At 41.3% G+C, this 20,492-nt stretch overlaps 1 protein-coding gene across 20 annotated transcripts in view; it reads left to right on the forward strand.

Annotated features, from left to right (window-relative positions):
- The window catches only part of svila (supervillin a), a 339,560-nt gene that overhangs the window by 117,892 nt on the left and 201,176 nt on the right, over positions 1–20,492 (forward strand). For 6 of the 20 annotated variants that reach the window (XM_087987482.1, XM_087987486.1, XM_087987485.1 and 3 more), the window contains exons 1-2: positions 5,198–5,611; positions 17,168–17,225. In XM_087987482.1, coding sequence (XP_087843608.1) covers positions 5,554–5,611; positions 17,168–17,225 — 116 coding nt within the window. In that variant the 5' untranslated portion in view covers positions 5,198–5,553. Of the gene's footprint in view, positions 1–5,195; positions 5,612–17,167; positions 17,226–20,492 lie in introns of those variants that run through there. The other 14 variants (XM_087987490.1, XM_087987491.1, XM_087987489.1 and 11 more) reach the window with 6 other exon arrangements.

Here is a 20,492-nt window from a genome sequence, read left to right on the forward strand (position 1 = left end):
CTCCGAAAGCTAGTGTGCTTCCAATTAAACCTGTTGGACTATAACCTGGTGTTGCATGATTTTTAACTTTGTACACCCCAGTCCAACACCAGCGTCACCAAATCATAACAATGTAGTAAGGTTTGCTGAAATCTATCCATTAGTTTTTAGAATATATTGTTTACAGCCTGACAGGGACATAACCAATACCTCACCCATCTTGCATGACAGAGGTAATCATGCAACTGAAATAAATTGGTGTCAATTATTTGAGCAACCATAAAATATGACTATTCGTGTTGTCATGTGTTGCTCCTTCAGTGATAGGACAGTGCAATATTGTTCAATTACCTGCTAATAACATCACGAAAGGGTTAAATTAAAGGGTTAAATTAAATCTAAGTTTGAAAGGCACTGAATTTGTGACCTGTGGTAGGGTTGTGCTGAATTACAGGTATCTTCAAAAGGGAAGATTGGGTAGCTGCACTAGGTTGTTCACGTATATCTTGTTGGAATCAAAAGCGGGAATGAATGTGAAAACAGGCCGTTCTTGCCTGGGCTGAGAGGTACATGGCTTAGAAAAGAGATGGAAACCGATGGGTGGGGGGGGTTGTTGTACTTTGTGAAAAGGTTGCACCAACTCAGGCCAACAATTTGACACTATGTTTGAACCATTGACTTCTTTAGAAAAACACTGACCCAGTAGTCTCCCCCACCCCCTACACAGCAAACTTTGATATGCATTAGCCCCATTGAGTGATCTCCCGGAGTGTTGAGATGTAACTTACGAACCTAGGATCTGTCACGTGTTACATAGCCTGCATCAGCTTTATGACAGAGTAAAGGGCAAGGTATTTACCATGCAGAATAAATAACTGCCGACATGTTCACTAGCCTGCTGATTAGCACCTTTTTTTAAAGTGGCTCAAATGCAGTATTAATGAGTAGAGTTTGCAAACCTTACCAGTAATCAACAGAACAGTGTCACTGGACCAGCAATTCAGGTTCTAATGTTCTGTATTCTCTATATTTGAATCCCACCTTAGCATATGGTGAAATTTAATTCAATAAAAGTATAGGATTAAAACTTATCCTAATGTTAATCATTTATAGAAGGAAATCTGCCATCTTACGTGATTTGGCCTCCATGTGACTTTAGACCCACAGAAATGGCCTAGCAAGCCAGTCAGTTCCTTAGCAATTAAGGATGGGCAATGAATACTGGCTCAGCCAACAATGCCAACGTCCATGAATAATCTTTTTTTAAAAAATTGCACCAGGTCCTGATCCATAAAGTGATATTAATGACAGCGAGTCAGTTTTGATATATGCTATATTGAGATCTGCTTGTTTATTTTCAAAAATTTGTGTTTTAAGTTAATTAAGAAATGTGTGGTTTGCGAACAGCAAGAAGTTCTTCTTCAACATCCCATCTAACAGTTTTGGCTTCAACCTATTAATACCACAAGCTTTCAAGGTAAATGACGAGCTAACACGTGTGAAAAAATGATCCTGTTATTTAACTGCTCAATAATTTTGCACATTACACTTCAGCTTTCAGGCAAATCATGATACTGTGTTGTTAGCCATGCTTGTGTCAGGCAAACAGGTAGACCCTCAGTACGTAGTGAGACTTGGTGTTTGCGTACCGGGGATCCACGCACAGCTTGATGCAGCCACACACAAAGGTGGCCATCAGGGTGAGGGTGGCATTGGGTGTGTTTTTTTTCCTCCGTTGCCCAGATCTTTATACATTTGAGTCCCTTCAGACCCAGTCCATCTTTGATCTCCACATAGAGCGGAAGATGGCCCGGGTGACTGCGACGGCACAGGTTCTGGGAGTAGGCCAGACCCGTGCCACATATAATCGCAATAACAGTGCTTCATACATGATGACCAGGTTTTTACCCGTGATGGAGAGCGACCATTGCTTCCATCTGCCCAGTTTCTGCCTCACGTTCCTGATATGCTCCTCCTAAGACGTGACGCATGCCCCAGCCCCACCGAACCAAATTCCCAGCACCTTCAGGTGGTGAGTCCTGACCGTGAAGGCGGATGGAGGATTGGTCGGCCCAGCTCCCGAAGAGCATGGCCTCGCTCTTGCCTCGGTTTACCTTGGCTCCTGAGGCCCGTTCGAACTGGTCACATACGCACGTGAGTCTGTGCATGGATAGCAGATCCGAGCAGAAAACGGCGACATCATCCATGTACAGGGAGGCCTTAACCTGCAGGCCCCCGCCTGGCCTCGCTGCCACGGAAATTTCCAAGTAGTTGGACCGTTCCATATCACCTGTCCTTCGTGGAAAAATTTATGAAGAAAAAGACCTTTGACCACAAGTCCATCAGGAATTGTTCAGCGCGTAGTGTCCTCGAGATCCTTCTGGAAAAGGAGAGGGCATTTCCTATAGAGCGGTTCCCTGAGCAGACTGTCAAAGCCATTTGGCAGAATGCCTCATCGCCAGAACTTTCCAACAAGCACCAAGGCATAGCTTGGCTGGTGGTGAGAAGGGCTCTGCCTGTGAGATCCTTCATGCAGGCCCGGGCTCTCAGCCACACCGCACGCTGCCCTCGGAGCAGTTGTGGAGAGAACGAGACTGTCACACAGCTTCTTCTGGAATGTGCCTACGCAGAAGAAGTCTGGAGAGGAATGCAGTGGTGTTTGTCGAGGTTCGTCCCGAGCAGCTCCGTGACGCGGGACTCCGTGCTCTACGGTCCGTTCCCCCGGGACGCTTACCGAGACAAACATCAACTGTGCTTGGAGGATCATCAATTCAGTCAAAGACGCTCTTTAGTCTGTCCAAAACTTTTTGATCTTCCAACTGAAGGAGCTGACCCCGACTGAGTGTTGCAGACTGGCACATTCCAAGGTCCAGGACTACTTGCTGAGGAACGCCTAAAGCTTGGGGCAGCTGCTGCCAAGGCACGGTGGGGAAAGACCACCGTGTAAGGTCTGCCTGCCTAAGAAGAACAGGGGGCCCACTCCCTAATCAGGCCCCACTGACACCTCAGCAAAATACCTGGATGGTCAATGTACAGACTTGTACATACGACTGATTAATTCCCATCTCTGTATGAAAAGAAATGGAATGTATACGTATGTATGGCATGACCAATTGTAAAGATATCAAAATAATTTTATGAATAAAGTATATTTTTGAAATTAAAAAAAAATGTTTGTGTCAGGCAAACATACAAGTATTTTGTCCCATTGTCTGAATCGCAAAAGTAGACAAAGACCCCTTTTTTAATAATTCTTTCTCAACAAAATGTAGGTTGTAAGCTTGTACTAGTTGATTGTCAGTTTGAGTACCTTGAGAAATGCTTCAGGAGTTTGTCTCCTAAACCTGTGTAGGCTTGTGGGTGTTGGATAAAGTTGACTATAGTAGTTATGGCGATGCACTTGGTTGAAAAGGGCAGTTCCCATGTTCACCGCTGTCACAACAATGTCTTTAATGGAGCACCAAACCATTAACTGGTTCAGAAGATGGTGCACTATATGGCTTTGGATGAGATACTAAGCTGAGGTCTTGTATGTCGTCTCTGGACTGTTTTGAAGTCCAACAGGGGACTTCTTTCTGGTATTTATCCCTTGAATGGTAGGTGTCTTTTCCCTAGGGTGGGCAAGTATGAAATGAGGGGGCATATTTTTGAGGTGAGAGGAGAAAGATTTAAAAAAGACAAGAGGGACAACTTTTTTTGCATGGTTTTTGTGGAAGTGGTAGATGCGGGTACAGTTACAACATTTAAAAGACATTTGGATAAGTACGTGAATAAGAAATGTTTGGAAGTATGTGGGTCAAGCACAGGCAGGCGGTGTTAGTTTAGTTTGGGATTATAATCACAATGGACTGGTTGCGCCAAAGGATCTGTTTCTGTATTGTATCACACTATGACTCTATCTAAAACCTTTGCTGTTTCTCAAAAGTGGTTATGTGTAAATTGACTGCTTTATTATAATAGTGACCACATTTCAAAGGTATTTATTTGGCTGTGATGCACTTTGAGATATCTCAGAGGTAATGAAAGGTATATGAATGCAAGTTTCTTTATTAATCAAAGAATTATGGATGCTGGAGATCTGAAACAAAAGCAGAAATTGCTGGAGAAACTCAGGAGACTCAGTCACTGGACTCAAAACATTAACTACTTTCTGCCCAGAGATGCTGAGTTTCTCCAGCAATTTCTGCTTTTATTTTAACAAGTTGTGCACATTAAGAATGACTTAATTTTCTGATTATGACACCTGAAGTGGATATTCCTCATTCCTTGTGAGCTTGACATCAAGGTGGTGTTTGACATCGCATTCAATGATCCTTGCAGCCCTGTTTAAAATCCTGATACTGTTACTAGAAGGTGCAAAGTTTGAGAACAAAAGGGCATTACATTGATTTTAAGTGACAGCCTTGTAAGATGAGGCCAGTACTTAAACCCTGACTTTGTGACTAAGCGTCATCTGTGGCTCACTGGTAATGGTATAGCCCTGAATGAGAAGTTTAGGGATTCAGTTCCCACTTCATGAGCCAGAGCACAACATTTGTGCTAATGCACCAGTGCAGCACATTGCAGTCTGTTTAGGAGACCATCCATGACCGCTGTTACCTACCTGAACTGCAGAGTAATATCATATCAACTATCACAAAGTCAAAATCGAAGCTTCAATTATTACCAACATAATTTTTGGCAAATTGCAGAATTATCCTTTTGTCTATCATAAACTAAACACCTAGCAAAGTGTTAATTTTGAGAAATGTTTATAAACATTGGGAGATTTTGATTTATTATTGCCTAATGTATCAAATATGTCGAGCACCTTAGAAATTTAAGCGGGTGACTTTGTGCAGATATAATTTCAAGAATTAAACTGACGTAACTGGCTTGTCAGCTTGAGTGCTTGGAAAATTATCGTCTCTACTTCAGCTCCGCTTCTGTCTAGAGTTAAAAATACTTTGCTACTTTCTCAACAAGCAGATCTGTTACTTTTTGTAAGTCTGCCACAAAAGAAGTCCACGTGTTCATCATAAATCATAGTGATTTCAATATTTTGGCTTTGTCCCCGCCACCTAAAAGAATTTAGCATAATGTTACAATTCGTCTGGGCCAATCCTATGGTTGCTTTTGGACTGATATTGCGATGTAGTTGTGCATTCCTTGCAGATTGCGATTACTTAGGGCTGAGAAGATTTTCTTGTCTGTTAAGTGACGATTGGTTTCTTTGTATTTGGGAGCTTCACGTTGTGGCAGTACCTATTCTTCTGCTGCAGCACAGTAACATATGTTGTGACTTGCCCACAGATTTACAGTAATTTATTATAATCTCTCAATCTCTATCATTCAATCTGTTTTAGCATTTCATTGTACCCTAATTTCTATTTGTAATCTGATTAGCAGCATGAGCTGCTGTAAACAGCAGCCTACTGCCTAGCCTATTCCCTCAGCCTGTCGCTGGTTGACAGCTCCACTACTGTGCTGTTCCATGAAAACCCCCTCTACACGTTACAGTGTAGACGGGCCTAGCTTTGTGTCTGGTATAAAATTAGCCATTACTTGTCACTTGAAACCTTGGATCCCGCAAACATGTTCAGGAATCCATGGATTGCTGGTTATGCACGAACTGTAACATACTGTAGTCAAGGTAAGTACAAAAAAATGTGTTGTAAAGTAAACATCGTTAAAGTGTCCTTGTCTGTATTCTCTTTTCATTTCTTTTGCTTCCTCCTTCCTATTCCTCAAGGGCACTAGGAAACAATAAACATGTTTATTGACTTAGAAATCTTGGAGATACTTTTATCAGCAATGCGCTTACCTTTTACTCAGTTGTGTTCCCAATGTTTTATTCTGAATTTGTAGATCCATTTATCTTATTCAAGGATTGCTGTTTTGCTATATGCTATTGTGGAAATAGGGGGAGGGGAATTAATGTATCTTTTGTGTACACTGTATGAATGAGAGTTGAATAAGATTTAAGTATTACTAGCAGCACTTGGATTCTGCACAAAGCCTGTTTATTCTAGAGAAAAAAATGGCACAATAAATTCAGTAAATCATGTGAAGTGATATAAAGAAAGCAGCTGTACGGAAGACTTAAGATTTTTTAGAACCAGTCTCCTCTCTGTGTTCACTTATCAATGTGTATTTTGTGTGTTGTGTATGTGCATATGTAACATACCAAATCATGTGTATTTACACATCTGTTTCTACAGAGGTAGATCTGACATTTTGTTGTCAAAGCAAAATTTTTTCCCTTTCCAAGGTTTCAATCAAAGTTGGATTTTTGATCATTCAGCCTTTCTTTTATTTATTCTGTCCTCCACCTGCTGTGTATCATGCCTTGCCCTACTGCATACTGTATTCCCAGGCTGCATATTAAGCCTGTGGAATTTTGTAGGAATAGGCAATCAAGAGAATTGCTATGGGAATTAGAAGAAAGTTATAACCTAAGATATAAATTAGAAGCAAATGAATTATTTTGTCCATTATCCATTTGAAGAATGACTTTAAATGGTCTATAGTTGTTGCTCTTCATAAATGAGCAATTGTGTCCAAGTTTCTGCCTATTCTGAGCTAAAATTTATATAGCTGGTTCTAATGGACCAGCCCAAGCCCCCTCTAAATATATTAAGAAGAAAGCTTAGACCTTAACGTTTTCTTATTTAAAATGTAAGGCACTGCATTCCAGATGCAATTCGATTGGTCAACCTGCTCAACTTTAAGCAAAACATTTTATTTTTACACTACAGTTAAAATACAGACAAATAAAAAGAAAAGAATTGGCTTAACTGTACCTCTATCAAAATGCTTAAGAAAATAATAGATATATTAACTACTACTAATTAACTGCTCTAATATAGTAACATTCCTTAAATATACCCTTGGCAAAGGCAAATTTGTAAAGTAGATTGTCTCACATGCATTTCTGGCAGCAGGAAGAGAACCCCAGCTTTTAGCTGTAACCAAGGGAAGAATAAAAACTTGAACATTTAGCTTCAAGACCCCAGCAACTTCTGAAAGCTGAAACTAAAAATTCTGGCTCTGTGTGAGCTTGACCCCACCCATTCAGACTGCTTCTATTGTTCCAACTCTTAAACAAAAACTCAACGCCATGAGCAGTCTGCTGTCTATCTCTGTCTCAACCTTTCTTCATTAAGAAAACATACACCTCTTAAAGCCATAGTATTGTCACATTCATAAATAAACTGTGTTTATCATTGATTAGACTTGCCTGTGGCCATTTAATCTCCGTGAGATTTTGCAGTTTCTGTAAGGAGGTAAGTGAAACAGCACAACACCCATGACAAAGCAATTGGGGTCAGTGTGAATAGAGTAAAAAAAACTTTGTGTAAACCTTTATGCAATTAGCTTGACGATTGTGAAATAAATAGGATAGAATCTGGGCCAATATAAATTAGAATAGTGCATTCGATATCAATGCAGGTACAGAGTAAAAGAGGAAATTGGAGACTGGATTATGAGAGGGAAAAAGACAAAGGAAGAATAAAACAAGAAACTGTAATCGAGAGCAATTGAAAGCTGAAGAAATGAGTCTCCCCCCTTGTAATAGTTCATTTACATTGCCATAGAGATTGTTTATCAGTAATTAGGACTTGTCATGCTATTAAAAAAGTGTTTGGACTGAAATTGTCAAGCACTGCCTCTTTTGTTGCGTATTTAATCCATATTTGCCATTCAAGTACGACACCTCATTTTGTTCAATTCATTTAACTGGTGAGTTAGGGCATGAGATAACGCTTCTTTACAAAGCTAACAGTGGAGCATATCTCAGGCAGAAACTTCCAAATTTTCACATTTTATTCACTTCCCATCTACTTCAATTTGCCAAATCATTTTATGGTAAGAGCTATTAGCATCGCCATTATTTTGATCCAAAAATCTGGGCCTTGTGTACACTGGGGCTTGAAAGCTGTTACTCCTTTCAAATCTAGTTTGAGTTGAGTCCCAAGATAGCAGCAAAGTTTTTTGTTTTGCCCCGTGTTTTGTGTCAGTTGACAACTGAAGTATTGCAAAATAAGCATCTGGACAATTTGGTGCATAGTAATGAATGCTTGTTTATGAAGATGGCTGTGCGCGTGTTATAACATAATCTGATATATATGGTTTTCTTACATTTTTTGCAATCCACAATATTCTTGTGGTTGCATATGGTGTCATGTTTTCTTTCCTTGCCAAATTCCAAAGTTGAAAAATTGCAATATTTTGAAGTAATCTGTGGTTAAACTCCTTTGGCTGGTGTTGCCGGAAGACCAACGGTATTAAAAAATTGATTCTTTGCATTTACATAGCAGGTTTCACGACTAAGATATCTCCGAAAGGTTGCAATACTTTGGAACTGTAGTTATTGCTGTGATACAGGCAATGCAGTGACCAGTTTGCAGCACATTCAGCTCCTTCCAATTACATTTTGTCTAATGAAGAGTTTTTTTACTGCATGATGACTGATGTTATTGTCACGTGTTTTACCATGAAAAAGACCATAAATTGCAGTAAAAGGCTTGACCGGGGCCCTAGGCGTAACTGCTGCTTTTCATTAACTAGTGTAAATCGGGCTTTTCCATCTAGCTGGCAGCAAAGTAGGTGTCTCCTTCCTTGTTTGAATGACTCATCTGAAAGATGCCACCTCAGAGTGCAGCATTCCCTCAGTACTGCACTGGGATGCCAGCCTTGATTCTCTATTTAATCCTCTGGAGTGGGATTTGAAACCCCAACTTTCCAACAAACAGTTAATGTGATCTCTAAATTTTCTTTGCGTACGTGGTCTATTTACTTCATGCATTCGTGCAGCTGTGTATGTGCGGTCTCTGAAAGGGATCAGCAGTCTGCATGGTTCCTTCAGGATTGCTGCACAGCTGCTGAAGTGCCCCTTAGAGGGAATATTGGGCAAGGGCGCTATCCTGACTAACAACTGCTACATCATTGTGGAGATACAAATTTTGCTATAAATAAGCTTGAGGCTTTTGTGTGGTATTTCTGCTTTGTTCAGATACTTTGTTAATATGAGAAGTTGGGCTGCTTAAGTTGGTAAGCAGCAGAAAGGAGATCTCAGCTGTAGAAATACAGTCACATACCTCCTGCAGTGCTCTTTACAAATTGAAAAGGTTAAACTACAAAATTTCTAATTGTGACTTGGCTCTCTTTATGAAACAAACAAGATGTGTTTTTTTTAAAACATATAAGATCTAGCCAGTCTGTTCCGAAACCAACTCTGCTTCTGTTCTCTAACTGCAGTCAGAAAGATTACAATTCACTGTAAAACGTCTTAACAGCACTGGAGGCTGACCTGTGTTAGATTGGGGTGGTGTGGTTATAAGAGCATCAAGAACTGACATGATGGGGGAAATCTTTCAGGGGTCTGAGCGAGGTGGGCTATGGTGAGATGTGGCAGAATTGGACAAGCGTGATTTGATCCACCTTGAAGTTGAGATCATCTCGCTCCATTATATATTTTCTAATCAACCTATTCAGAGGTGTTTCTACGTACTTGTGGAGTAAGTAGGAGTTTGACCTGAGCCTTCTGACCTCTAGATAGGAGCACTATCACTGTGCCACATGAACCCTCCTACTGCACCTGCTAATCCCAAGCAGTTTCCCATCTGAGAACTGACCTGGTCTGAGTCTGCTCCGCTTCCAGGATCAGACGAGGTCAGGTGTTTTCAGACTCGTATGGCCTTAGGTTCATGCCATTGTTAGGGCTATTTACAAACAGTGCAGCACCATTCTCACTCGGCAGCAGAAAGATGCCAATTGATGGTTATTAACACTTGTCAAACTCTCGCTAATTACACCTCATTAATGTAGTCAGCATCCGATTGAGCCAAAGTCACCAAGCAAACTTGCACTTTACCTCTTTTTTGCACTTTACCTCTTCAGCCAGAGATACCAGGCTCCTAATAGCCAGCCTATTCAGCACAGGGACAAAGCCAGGAATTTTCCATCGATGCCAACAGATCTCAGTCAAGGCACAGGAGCATAGCTTTCAGTCCAGATACCTGAGTTGTAAGTCAAGGGCAGCCTCTAACCTCAGTCCAGATTTTGCTCGGAGCAGTCCGAGTCAGGATCCTTGTAAGAAGCGAGGAGCTGGATGACAGGCAGCACATTACTTGTCTTTACTCTTTCTGCCCTTTTCTGCACTGTTTCCCTCATGGACTGAGAGGAGCGATGAGAGAGATGAAAGTGAGCAGCACAGCTATTGCTATTGGTGCAGGCGGGAAGGTATCCTGAGTGGATTAGTAGGTAGCACAGAGGGCATTCAGGGTTAGTGATGTTGGGGGTGAGATGGTTAAGGTCAAGTCGGGGTGGATAATACAACAGACAGTGGGAGTGGTAGAGCTTGGATTTTGTGAGCTAGGTAAATGCTGGAGAGAGAGAGTGAATATGAAGATGGTGATGAAGTGGAGAAAAGCATTCCCATCTTCCTGCATTGTCTGGCATTCCTCCAGACAAATGAGACTGCTCTAACCTGGGCAGCAACTTTGGACCAGGCTGACATGGTCTGATATTAAGTCTTCCACTGCAAGTTCTGGGCAAGGAGGAAGTCCTGCATTGGCAATGCCATGTCCAGCATGATCTCCAGGATCCTGGGTTTCCAGATGTATGGCTCTAAAAGTGCCGATTTTTCCCCTTGTCTGCCATATTGGGGAGATGTGTCGGGAACTGCGCAAGGCAACTGCAGACTGACCAGGCTTGACTGGGAGCAGAATAGGCTTTAAAAATTGGGGCAGACACAAAGGCTGCTGGAGCCTTAGCAGCACTAGAGAAAATAACAGGCTCAGAAGATAGAGAATGTGGGGAAATAAATAGCAACGTCTAGAAAAATAAGAGGTGCTGGATGTCTTAAATGCATAAAGCTGGATAAATCCCTGGGACCTGATCAGATGTACCCTAAACTCTCTGGGAAGCTAGGGAAGCGTTTGCTGGCCCTGTTGCTGAGATGAGGCATTCATCAAGATTCCTCCTGATAGATTGGTTAGCAAGGTTAGATCACATACAATCCAGCACCACTCTAATCTCAACTCTAAATGGACAAGGTATTTCCTGTGGGTTGGGGGAGTCCAGAATGAGAGAGCATAGGTTTAGGGTGAGAGGGGAAAAATTTAAAAGTGAGACCTAAGGGCAACTTTTTCACGCAGAGGGTAGTGCATGCCAGAGAATGAGCTGCCAGAGGAAATGGTGAAGGCTGGTACAATTGCAACATTTAAAAGGCATTTGGATGTGTATATGAATAGGAAAGGTTTAGAGGGACATGGGCCAAATGCTGGCAAATGGAGTAGGTTTATTTTGGATATCTGGTTGACTTGGACGAGTTGGACTGAAGGTTTTTTTTCCGTGCTGTGTATCTCCATGACTCTGTGACTCTAGATATCTGGTGAGTGACACGTCTTTGTAGGAACTGTGCATGGTAAGATGGGATGGCAATCGGACAGGACAGACTTTATGGGGTGTGGTGGCTGATCAATGAGAACTTTGGTAACTGGCTGAGAAGATTTGCTCACTTCTGTGGTGAAAGTCCTTCCAAAAAGCCAAAACCACTTGAACGTAGACAAAAAAAGAAGCAAGATTCAAAGGTTCAAATGGCATGGAGGAATTGACTCAGTGTTACACTGCTGCAGTAGTGTTCTAAGGTCACTGTGCACTCTATGAATCAGGTAAGGGATGTTTTGGTTATATGAACCAACACTTGCATTTTCACTTGCAATTATCAAACATCATCAAGCCCATATTACCCATGACACTTCCTAAAGTGTTTAGAAACCTATTTATCTATTAATTATTCACCCAAGTAATCTTTCATACCATATGCAAAAGTATTGATGGAAATGGCTTTCATAGTGTACTTGACTTCAAATACCTGGTAATTCAGATGTAAAACTGTGTGCTCACATTCTTGATCATTCATGAGAATTGCTGGCTAAGCCAATATTTATTACCCAACCTTAGTTGTTCCTGAGAGAGTGCAGTGACCTGCCACTTTGAATATTGTAGCCCATATGGTGCACCTATACCCACAGAGCTGCTTGCGACAGAGTGCAACAAATCTGACCCAGTGACGGTGAAGGAGGGTATTTCTGCCTGATGGTATGTGACTGGAGGGGAACCTGCTGATGTGTTCTCATGGGTCTGCTAACCTTGTCCTTTGTCTTGTAGAGGTCACAGATTTGAGTTAAGGCAAAATCATCTTTTTGTATTTTTTTTTGTAAGGATATGACTCAGTAATTTACAGTTGGCATTTGGTCAGCAGTCTCATATGAAAGCTTGAACTAATAATAAAGGGCTAAGATTCAGGAGTCCTTTTACACTGCCAACTACTTTTATTGTGGCATTTGATGTCAGAGTCTAAATAAGTTTTCTTTTTAGGGGACTCCTCTTGACGTCTGGGGAAGCAATGACCTTGTATTATTATCATTAGACTGTTAATCCAATGTTATTCCATTGCAGTGGGACCTGTTTAGTTTGGGAAACTTACTTGGCATAGACAAGTTGGACCGAAGGGTCTGTTTCCGAGCTGTATGACTCTTTGACTTATGCCTTGTAGAAGTGGACAGGCTTTAGGCTGTCAGGGGGTGAGTTACTCACTGTGGGATTCCTAACTTCTGACCTGCTCTTACAGCTGCAGTATTTCTGTACCTTGTTTCTGATCAATGGTAAGCTCCCCAGGATGTTAATCATGCGGGATTCTGCAATGCCAAATCATTGCCTGGAACTTGTGTGGCATAAATGTCACTTACCACTCTGCAGCCCAAGCTTAATATTCTCCAGGTCTTGCTGCATTTGGACAGGATCAGCTTCAATATCTGGGGAGTTGTGAATGATGTTGAACACTATAATCATCAGCAAATACCTCTGCCCTTATGAACGAGGAATGATTGTTGATGAAGCAGCTGAAAATCATAACCCTGAGGAACTCCAAGAATCACAGCATCTTCCTTTGTGCTCTGTATGACTCCAACCAGTGGAGAGTTTTCTCCTTGCTCCCACTGGCTCTAGTTTTACTGAGGCTCTTTTATACCACCACACACAGTTAAACACAGCCTTTAACATCCAGGGCAGCAGTTTTCACTTCACCACTGGAGTTCAGTTCCTTTGTTTTGTTTGGACCAAGGTTGTACTGAAGATAGGAGCTGAGCAGCCCTAGCAAAGGTCCAAATTGATCACCCCTGTAGCCGCCTCGTTTCTCTGTCCACCCCCTGCCATACCCTTTCACAGCTCCTCTTTTTCCCTCCCCTGCTGACCCATCCCTCCACCATCATCTCTTACTGCTCAGTCCCCCAACCTCTTGTCTCTTTCTACTCCCCAATTAGGAACATCCTCTCTCCTTCACGAACCTTGCAGAAAACTTCTCTTCCTCCCCGTTCCTGTCCTCCGATTAGTTGACCCACCCACTTAGCATCCAAAAGAACATCTATCCTTGCATAAAGGACATTAGGCAAAATGACCAACGCTCCATCTAGTGGCAACTTCCAACAGCCCCATCATGCCCAGCAACCATTCCACCACACATCCAAAATCTCCCTCCCCAAGACCACATAAACTCTAACTCTAACATCTCCTCTTTCTCCTCCCACCCCCACCCAATCCCCCACAAGCTCCCAATGAAAGGTGCTTTTACCTCACCTCTCCTGAATCCAGCAACGCCGAGCAACATAAAACTGATTCCAATGGCATAGTGCCTGATTATCACAAATCTGTTCACATTCTGTTGGTTGTAAGAAGTTGAAGTCAATAAACATACTGTTGCCTCACAGTGCCAGTGACCCATACTTCAACCCAGTGTTGTCAGCACTACCTAATGTGTATTAAGTTTTAGTGCAAGCAGTACATTTCAACTTGCTGCTGATTGCATTTCTGTGGCCAATTGTTTCTGCTTTGAGTGCAGTCTGGGTGTAAGTTGCACTCATGGCTCCATTAGTGTCTTTTATTCCTCTAGTTTCCATTCAGACTCATTTTATTAAATGCACAAATGTAAATAGGTGTCTCCGCAAAGCATTGCAAAAGACCATGGGAACATCTTTTTCAATATAACCTGCTCTTCAAGTTCTTTCATTTTTTGCACTAGCCAGAATGTGATGATTAATCCTTGAAACCGACAGAAACCCCTCCCTGCTTCATTTCTCTTGAACATTTTTATGCTTGACAGTCTTTGAAAGGCTGGAGAAACATTGCACAGTTTACAAACTTAAATCTAATTTTAAGTTAGGTTGTACCACACCAAAGCTGAATACCCCAGTTCCAGTCTAAGAGATGTTATGCAATAAACAGATGGTCTTTTGTAATTTATATGTTCATATTTTATCACACTTAATGTGTTTAATGTTCTTTCCTCTTGGGTTCTACGCCCCTGGAGTTTTCAGTATCACATATCATTCCTTTTGATGACAGCTTGCTCCTAAGCAAGCCACTAGTAGTGCTGCTTTGCAACAAGCCACTAGGCAATAAAAGGGAGTAAAGTGATTTTCACTATCGCTGCCGAACAGCATCAGCCTCCGCCAACTTTTTTTTCCCCCCCAAGATAATGTCGCAAGGATCTGATAGATGGCATCCATAAAGTATGGAGGAAACCAGCCTACATATATCTGTCAGCAGCTTTAATTATATGATTCTGTGTGTGGATTTTCCATTGTTTCTCCTTGTTCCTTGTCCATCAATCTCTTCCACCCTATTTGCTGCCTTCGCCAAAGCCTTCTTGCTGCCTCCTGCACCACTGTGCTTATTAGCAGCAAATTTTGGACAAAGTTAGTCCATGATTAGAGATGCAACTCCTCAGATTTGATCCATTCTACTTAAGAGAATGGTGTTCCTCTGATTGCTCCATGCTTGACTTTTCAGAGGTGTCTTTATGACTTTCGTGGGTGAATTCCCTGCCACCGACTATATTTTGAATCTGAGAATAGAGAAATATCTCTGTGCGACATGAAACTCCCAGTGCAGGCAAAATATGATACTCCCAGTGGGAAGATATCAAGGAAGATATAAAAGTTTTGAACTCGATTTAAATTTTCCAAGTAACACATTCAAATGTGATCCTTGAACTAAAGAAGATGAAAACAAAACCTAAACACAATTTGACAATTTAGGAATAAGAACAACAACATGCATTTATATTGTGACTAATATGGAAGAATATTTAATCTACCAAAACCATTGACTAATTTGAGGGTATCTATTTAATCTTCAATTTACCCTTATGCTGTTTAAGGAGAACAATTCCAGTTACTCTGGTTTCCAAATAACTGAAGTCCTTTCCACTGTAACTGTATCCTTCATAAGACTTTGATAACCTTCCCAAAGTATGATGCCTAAGATTGAATATAATACTCCAGTTGTGGTCTTACCAATGTTTCACAAAGCTTTAGTAACGTCTTAGTTTTGGTAATACATTCCCATTGTATGAAAAATAACTATCCACTATTACTCTGCTATCTCTCCTTTTTTAGTCTACGCTGGATCCATACTTCCACCTGTTTATAAACTGCTGGAGGCAGCAAGGTGGCTCAGTGGTTAGCACTGTTGCCTCACAGTGCCAGTGACCCAGGTTCGATTCCACCCTTGGGTGACTGTGCAAACACCCCGTGCTTGCATGGGTGCCTTCTGGGTACTCTACTTTCCTCCCCACAGTCCTAAAATGTGCAGATTAGGTGGATTGGTCATGCTAAATTGCCCATTATGTCCATGGATGCTTAGGCTAGATGGATTAGCCAGGGGAAATGCAGGGTTATGGGGATTGGGTGAGTTTGGGTGGGGCGCTCATTTGAAGGGTTGGTGTGGACTTGATGGCCCAAATGGCCTCATTCCATGCTGTAGAGATCCTATGATTCTATGAATGGTAGCTTTAATTTTGCGAATGGAGTTTAATGCTTTTTCAATGGCCAAATCCACTGTGTGACTATACAGCTCTCATAAACCTTCTCCATTATTCCACCAAAGAGCAATCAAATTACTCAAACACAAATCACATCCTCAACCCACCAAACACGGCAACTGATTGCTTTCTGTCCACTGCTTTATTTTGTTGTTTATAGCTGTTTGCTGCTTGTCCTGTTCTGTTCAGGTTTACGTCTAGCAATTCCATGGTGCTTTCTATCTTGTTTGATGTTTGTCCTTTTCAGTGACAGACAGTCCAGATTCCCTGGTGTTTCCATTTACCTCAGTCCAATCACATCAGTGATCATTATCATCATCTCTTCAGGGCTCGATATGGGCTTCTGTGTGAAGGATGGTACTGCATGTGTGGTGCAGTTTGACCAAAGAAAAGCACAATTAGAATATGACTTTTTGAGTTATATCTAATGTTCTTGGCAATATAGTTGTATTTTCTGAAGAAGAGTCAGTGGACCTGAAATGTTAACTCTGTTTTCTCTGCACAGCTGCTGAGTTTTCCCAGCAATTTATTTTTTGTTTGATTTCCAGCATCCACAGTTTTGTTTTTTTTTTGTTGTTGTTGTAATTGAAAATTCTATCTACTTTGTTAATTGCCACTTTCCAGTCAGTACACAGAGTACCAAATGCAAGGCATCTAGATTTCTCTTCGTTACATACAGACATGTGAATTGGGAGCAGAATAAACCAATTTGTCCATCAAACTTGCTCAGGTTCTCACTAAGATTAGAGCTTGTCTGACTACTCCATGATTCTTTCTGCATTCCAAACTGTTTCAAAGTCATCCTGGAATTATGTGTGTAACTCTTGTATTCATTCCTATGTGCACAGTACTTTTACACTTGCATTTACCCTTTATAATTTTTTATTTGTATAATATTTAAGATCGTGGGTGGAACATCATTTTTGTCAACTTGAATTACATAGAATATTCAACAAAAGTAATATGAAATGGCAACTATGAAATTAATAACAAACTGTGCAGTCACCAATACTCATTATAGGAAAGCTAAAGAAAATGAAGGCATTAAGTGTAACGTAAGATTTAAATAACGATGGGATGAAGACCAGTTAGAGATAAGGGGAGGAAAGAGAAGGAAAGAAAGGCAGAATTAATGGAAAATTAGCTTCCTTTTCATTGGTCACAGCTCTTAATGGGAGGCTTTTAATTGTATTCTAAGTTTGGCCCCATGTTTTTTTCTCATACAACAAGGAATGTTTGGTGCTATTGGTAGAAAGTAGAGTCAATGAGGGAATGAAGTGAAGACAAGAATTAGATTTAATGCATTTTTCTTTGTTTCAGAATTGGTGGCAGAACATCCTGTTGGAAGAGGAATACTATTTCAAAAGCGGAATCCAAGGTACAAAATTTACATTTTTTTATTAACTGATTAGTCTAGAACTTTTTCCTTTTAACTCATCTTAGTGTTTTTCTTGTTTTTTGTCAGCAATTTTTCTGCTTTCTGAAACGGCTCTTTGTGAAGCTGGAGAGGATATTGTAACTGAGCTTAATCATTCCTAACTCATTTCACGTGCAGTTTGAGCTGAGATTGTAAGGCGAAGAACAGATTTGGAGACCTTGTTCTGGCAAGAATGCTCAAATTTCTCGTCAGTTCTTTTTAGATTTGGAATGACAAACACCTAGTTCTATTTGGCTTTTTAGGGCCTTGAGAGTATAAAGTCTGTGTATATTTTCCTTGGTGGACCTACTATCTATGGGCCTTTCAATATTCTAAGCTTTATATCCAGATTGAGAAAGTTAAGTCACAGCAGAGGCAAACTAACTCTACTGGCTGACTCAGCATTACAGAATGACAGAATTATTATAGTGTAGAAAATTCTTCAGCCTATCACTGTCTGTATTGACTCTCTGAATATTTCACTTCATGCCATTTTCCACCCTCCTCCTTGTAACCCTCCACATTGTTCCTTTTCAAACAAGAATCTGCATTTTTTGTATGCGTTGACTAAATCAGCTTCAGCCACACTCGGGCAGTAAGCTCCAGAATCCACTACATTAAAATGATTTTTTTGTTGTTGTAATTGTTTTTGCAACTTCTGCAGTTAGCTTAAATCTGTTCTCTTGTCTCAGTCCTTTCACGATGCAGTATGTGGATGCACTGACAAGAGAAGGAGCAAAACTTGACCTGCTCTTGGGAAATGAGGCAGGGCAGATGGCTGAGGTGTCAGTGGAGGAGCACTTTGAGGCCAGTCTTCATAATTCTATTAGTTTTAAAATAGTTACGGAAAAGGATAGACCAGATCTAAAAATTAAAGTTCTAAATTGGAGGAAGGCCAATTTTGACAGTATGAGGCAAGAACTTTCAGACGTCGTTTGGGGGAGCGGATCTTCGCAGGTAAAGGTACGGCTGTAAAGTGGGAAACCTTCAAAATGAAATAATGTGAGTCCAGAGATAGTATGTTCCTGTTAGGGTGAAGGGGAAGGCTGGTAAGTGTAGGGAATGTTGGACGATGAGAGAAATTGAGGTTTTGGCCTAGATAAAAAAGGAAGCATATGTCTGGTATAGACAGCAGGGATCGTGTGAATCCCTAGAAGAGTATAAAGGCAGTAGAAGTATACTTAAGGGGGAAATCGGGAGAGCAGATAACTTTTTAGCAAATGGGGTTAAGGAGAATCCAAAGGGATTCTACAAATACGTTAAGGACAAAATGGTAACTAGGGAAAGAATAGGGCCCCTTAAAGATCATCAAGGCAGACTATGTGTGGAACCACTGGAGATGGGTGAAATACAAAATGAGTATTTTGCATCAGTGTTTACTGTGGAGAAGGACATGGAAGCTAGAGAACTTGGAGAAACAAATAGCGATATCTTAAAAAATATCCATATTCAGAGGCAAAGGTGCTGGACGTCTCAAACCACACAAACACACACCTGAGAACTGATCAGGTGAACCCTAGAACTCTGTGGGAGGCTAGAGAAGTAATTGCTGGGCCTCTTGCTGAGATATTTGCATCTTTGATAGCCACTGGCGAGGTGGTGGAAGACTGGAAGTTGGCTAACGTGGTGGCACTATTTAAGCAAGGTGGTAAGGAAAAGCCAGGGAACTATAGACTGGTGAGCCTGACATCAGTATGGGCAAGTTGTTGGAGGGAATCCTGAGGGACAGAATTTACGTGCATTTGGAAAGGTAAGGCCTAATTATGGATTGTCAACATGGCTTTGTGTGTGGAAAATCGTGTCTCACCAACATAATTGAGTAACAAAGAGCATTGGTGAAGCAGAGCATCCCCTCCCCCATTCACCTATTGTACTCTATGCTACTCCCCCCCCCCCCCCCCCCTAGCTTATCTCTTCACGCTTCAGGCTCTCTGCCTTTATTCCTGATGAAGGGTTTTTGCCCGAAACGTCGATTTCGCTGCTCCTTTGATGCTGCCTGAACTGCTGTGCTCTTCCAGCACCACTAATCCAGAATCTGGTTTCCAGCATCTGCAGTCATTGTTTTTACCTCGTTGATTTTAACCTCTACTGCGAATCGTCTTGCAGGAATGCCTGCCTTGAAGATGTTTTCCTCCTCTCTCTACATGATCTATATGGACTCCAGTAAGGCATTTGACTAGGTTCCTCATGGTAAACAAGTAGCAAGGTGAGATCACATGGAATACAGGAAGAATTAGCCATTTGGATATAGAAGTGAGGGTGATGGTGGAGGGTTGCTTTTCAGACTGGAGATCTGTGACCAACAGTGTGCCACAAGGATCTGAACTGGGTCCACTGTTTTTTGTCATTTATGTAAATGATTTGGTTGTGAACATAAGAGGTGTGGTTAGTAAGTTTGCAGATGACACCAGAATTAATGTAGTGGACAGCCAAGACATTTACCTTAGAGTACAATGGGGCCTTGATCGGATGGGCTGGTAAGCCAAGGAGTGGAAGAAGGAGTTTAATTTAGATAAATATGTGGTGCTGCATTTTGGAAAGACAAATCAGGGCAGAACCTATACACTTAATGATAAGGTCCTGGGGAGTGTTGCTGAATAAAGAGACCTTGAAATGTAGGTTCATAGTTCCTTGAAAGTGGAGTTACTGGTCGATAGGTTAGTGAAGAAGTCATTTGATATGCTTGGCTTTATTGGTTAGCATATTGAGTATAAGAGTTGGGAGGTCAAGTTGTGGCTGTACGGGACAGTGGTTTGGCTACTTTTGGAGTACTACATTCAGTTCTGGTCTTCATGCTATTGGAAGGACATTGTGAAACTTGAAAGGGTTCAGAAAAGATTTACAAGGATGTCACCTGATTTGGAGGATTTGAGCTACAAGGAAAGGCTGAATAGTCTGGGACTATTTTCCCTGGAGTGTCAGAGGCTGAGAGGTGACTTTAGAGAAGTTTATAAAATCATGAAGGGCATGGATAGGGTGAATAGCCAAAGTCTTTTCCCCAGGGTAGTGAAGTCCAAAATTAGATGGCATATGTTTAGGATGAGGGTGGAAAGATTTAAAAGGGATCTAAGGGGCAGCCTTTTCACGCAGAGGGTGATGCATATAAGGAATGAACTACCAAAAAAAAAGTGGTGGAGGGTGGTATAATTACAACATTTTAAAAGGCTGAACTGAGATAACCTTCTTCGCTGTCCATTACACCACCATTTTTTGGTGTCATCTACAACC

Source organism: Chiloscyllium plagiosum, unplaced genomic scaffold (assembly GCF_037043375.1).
Source record: "Chiloscyllium plagiosum isolate Xiang-an unplaced genomic scaffold, Cpla_swu_hap1 HiC_scaffold_5, whole genome shotgun sequence".
NCBI classification, from domain to species: Eukaryota; Metazoa; Chordata; class Chondrichthyes; order Orectolobiformes; family Hemiscylliidae; genus Chiloscyllium; species Chiloscyllium plagiosum.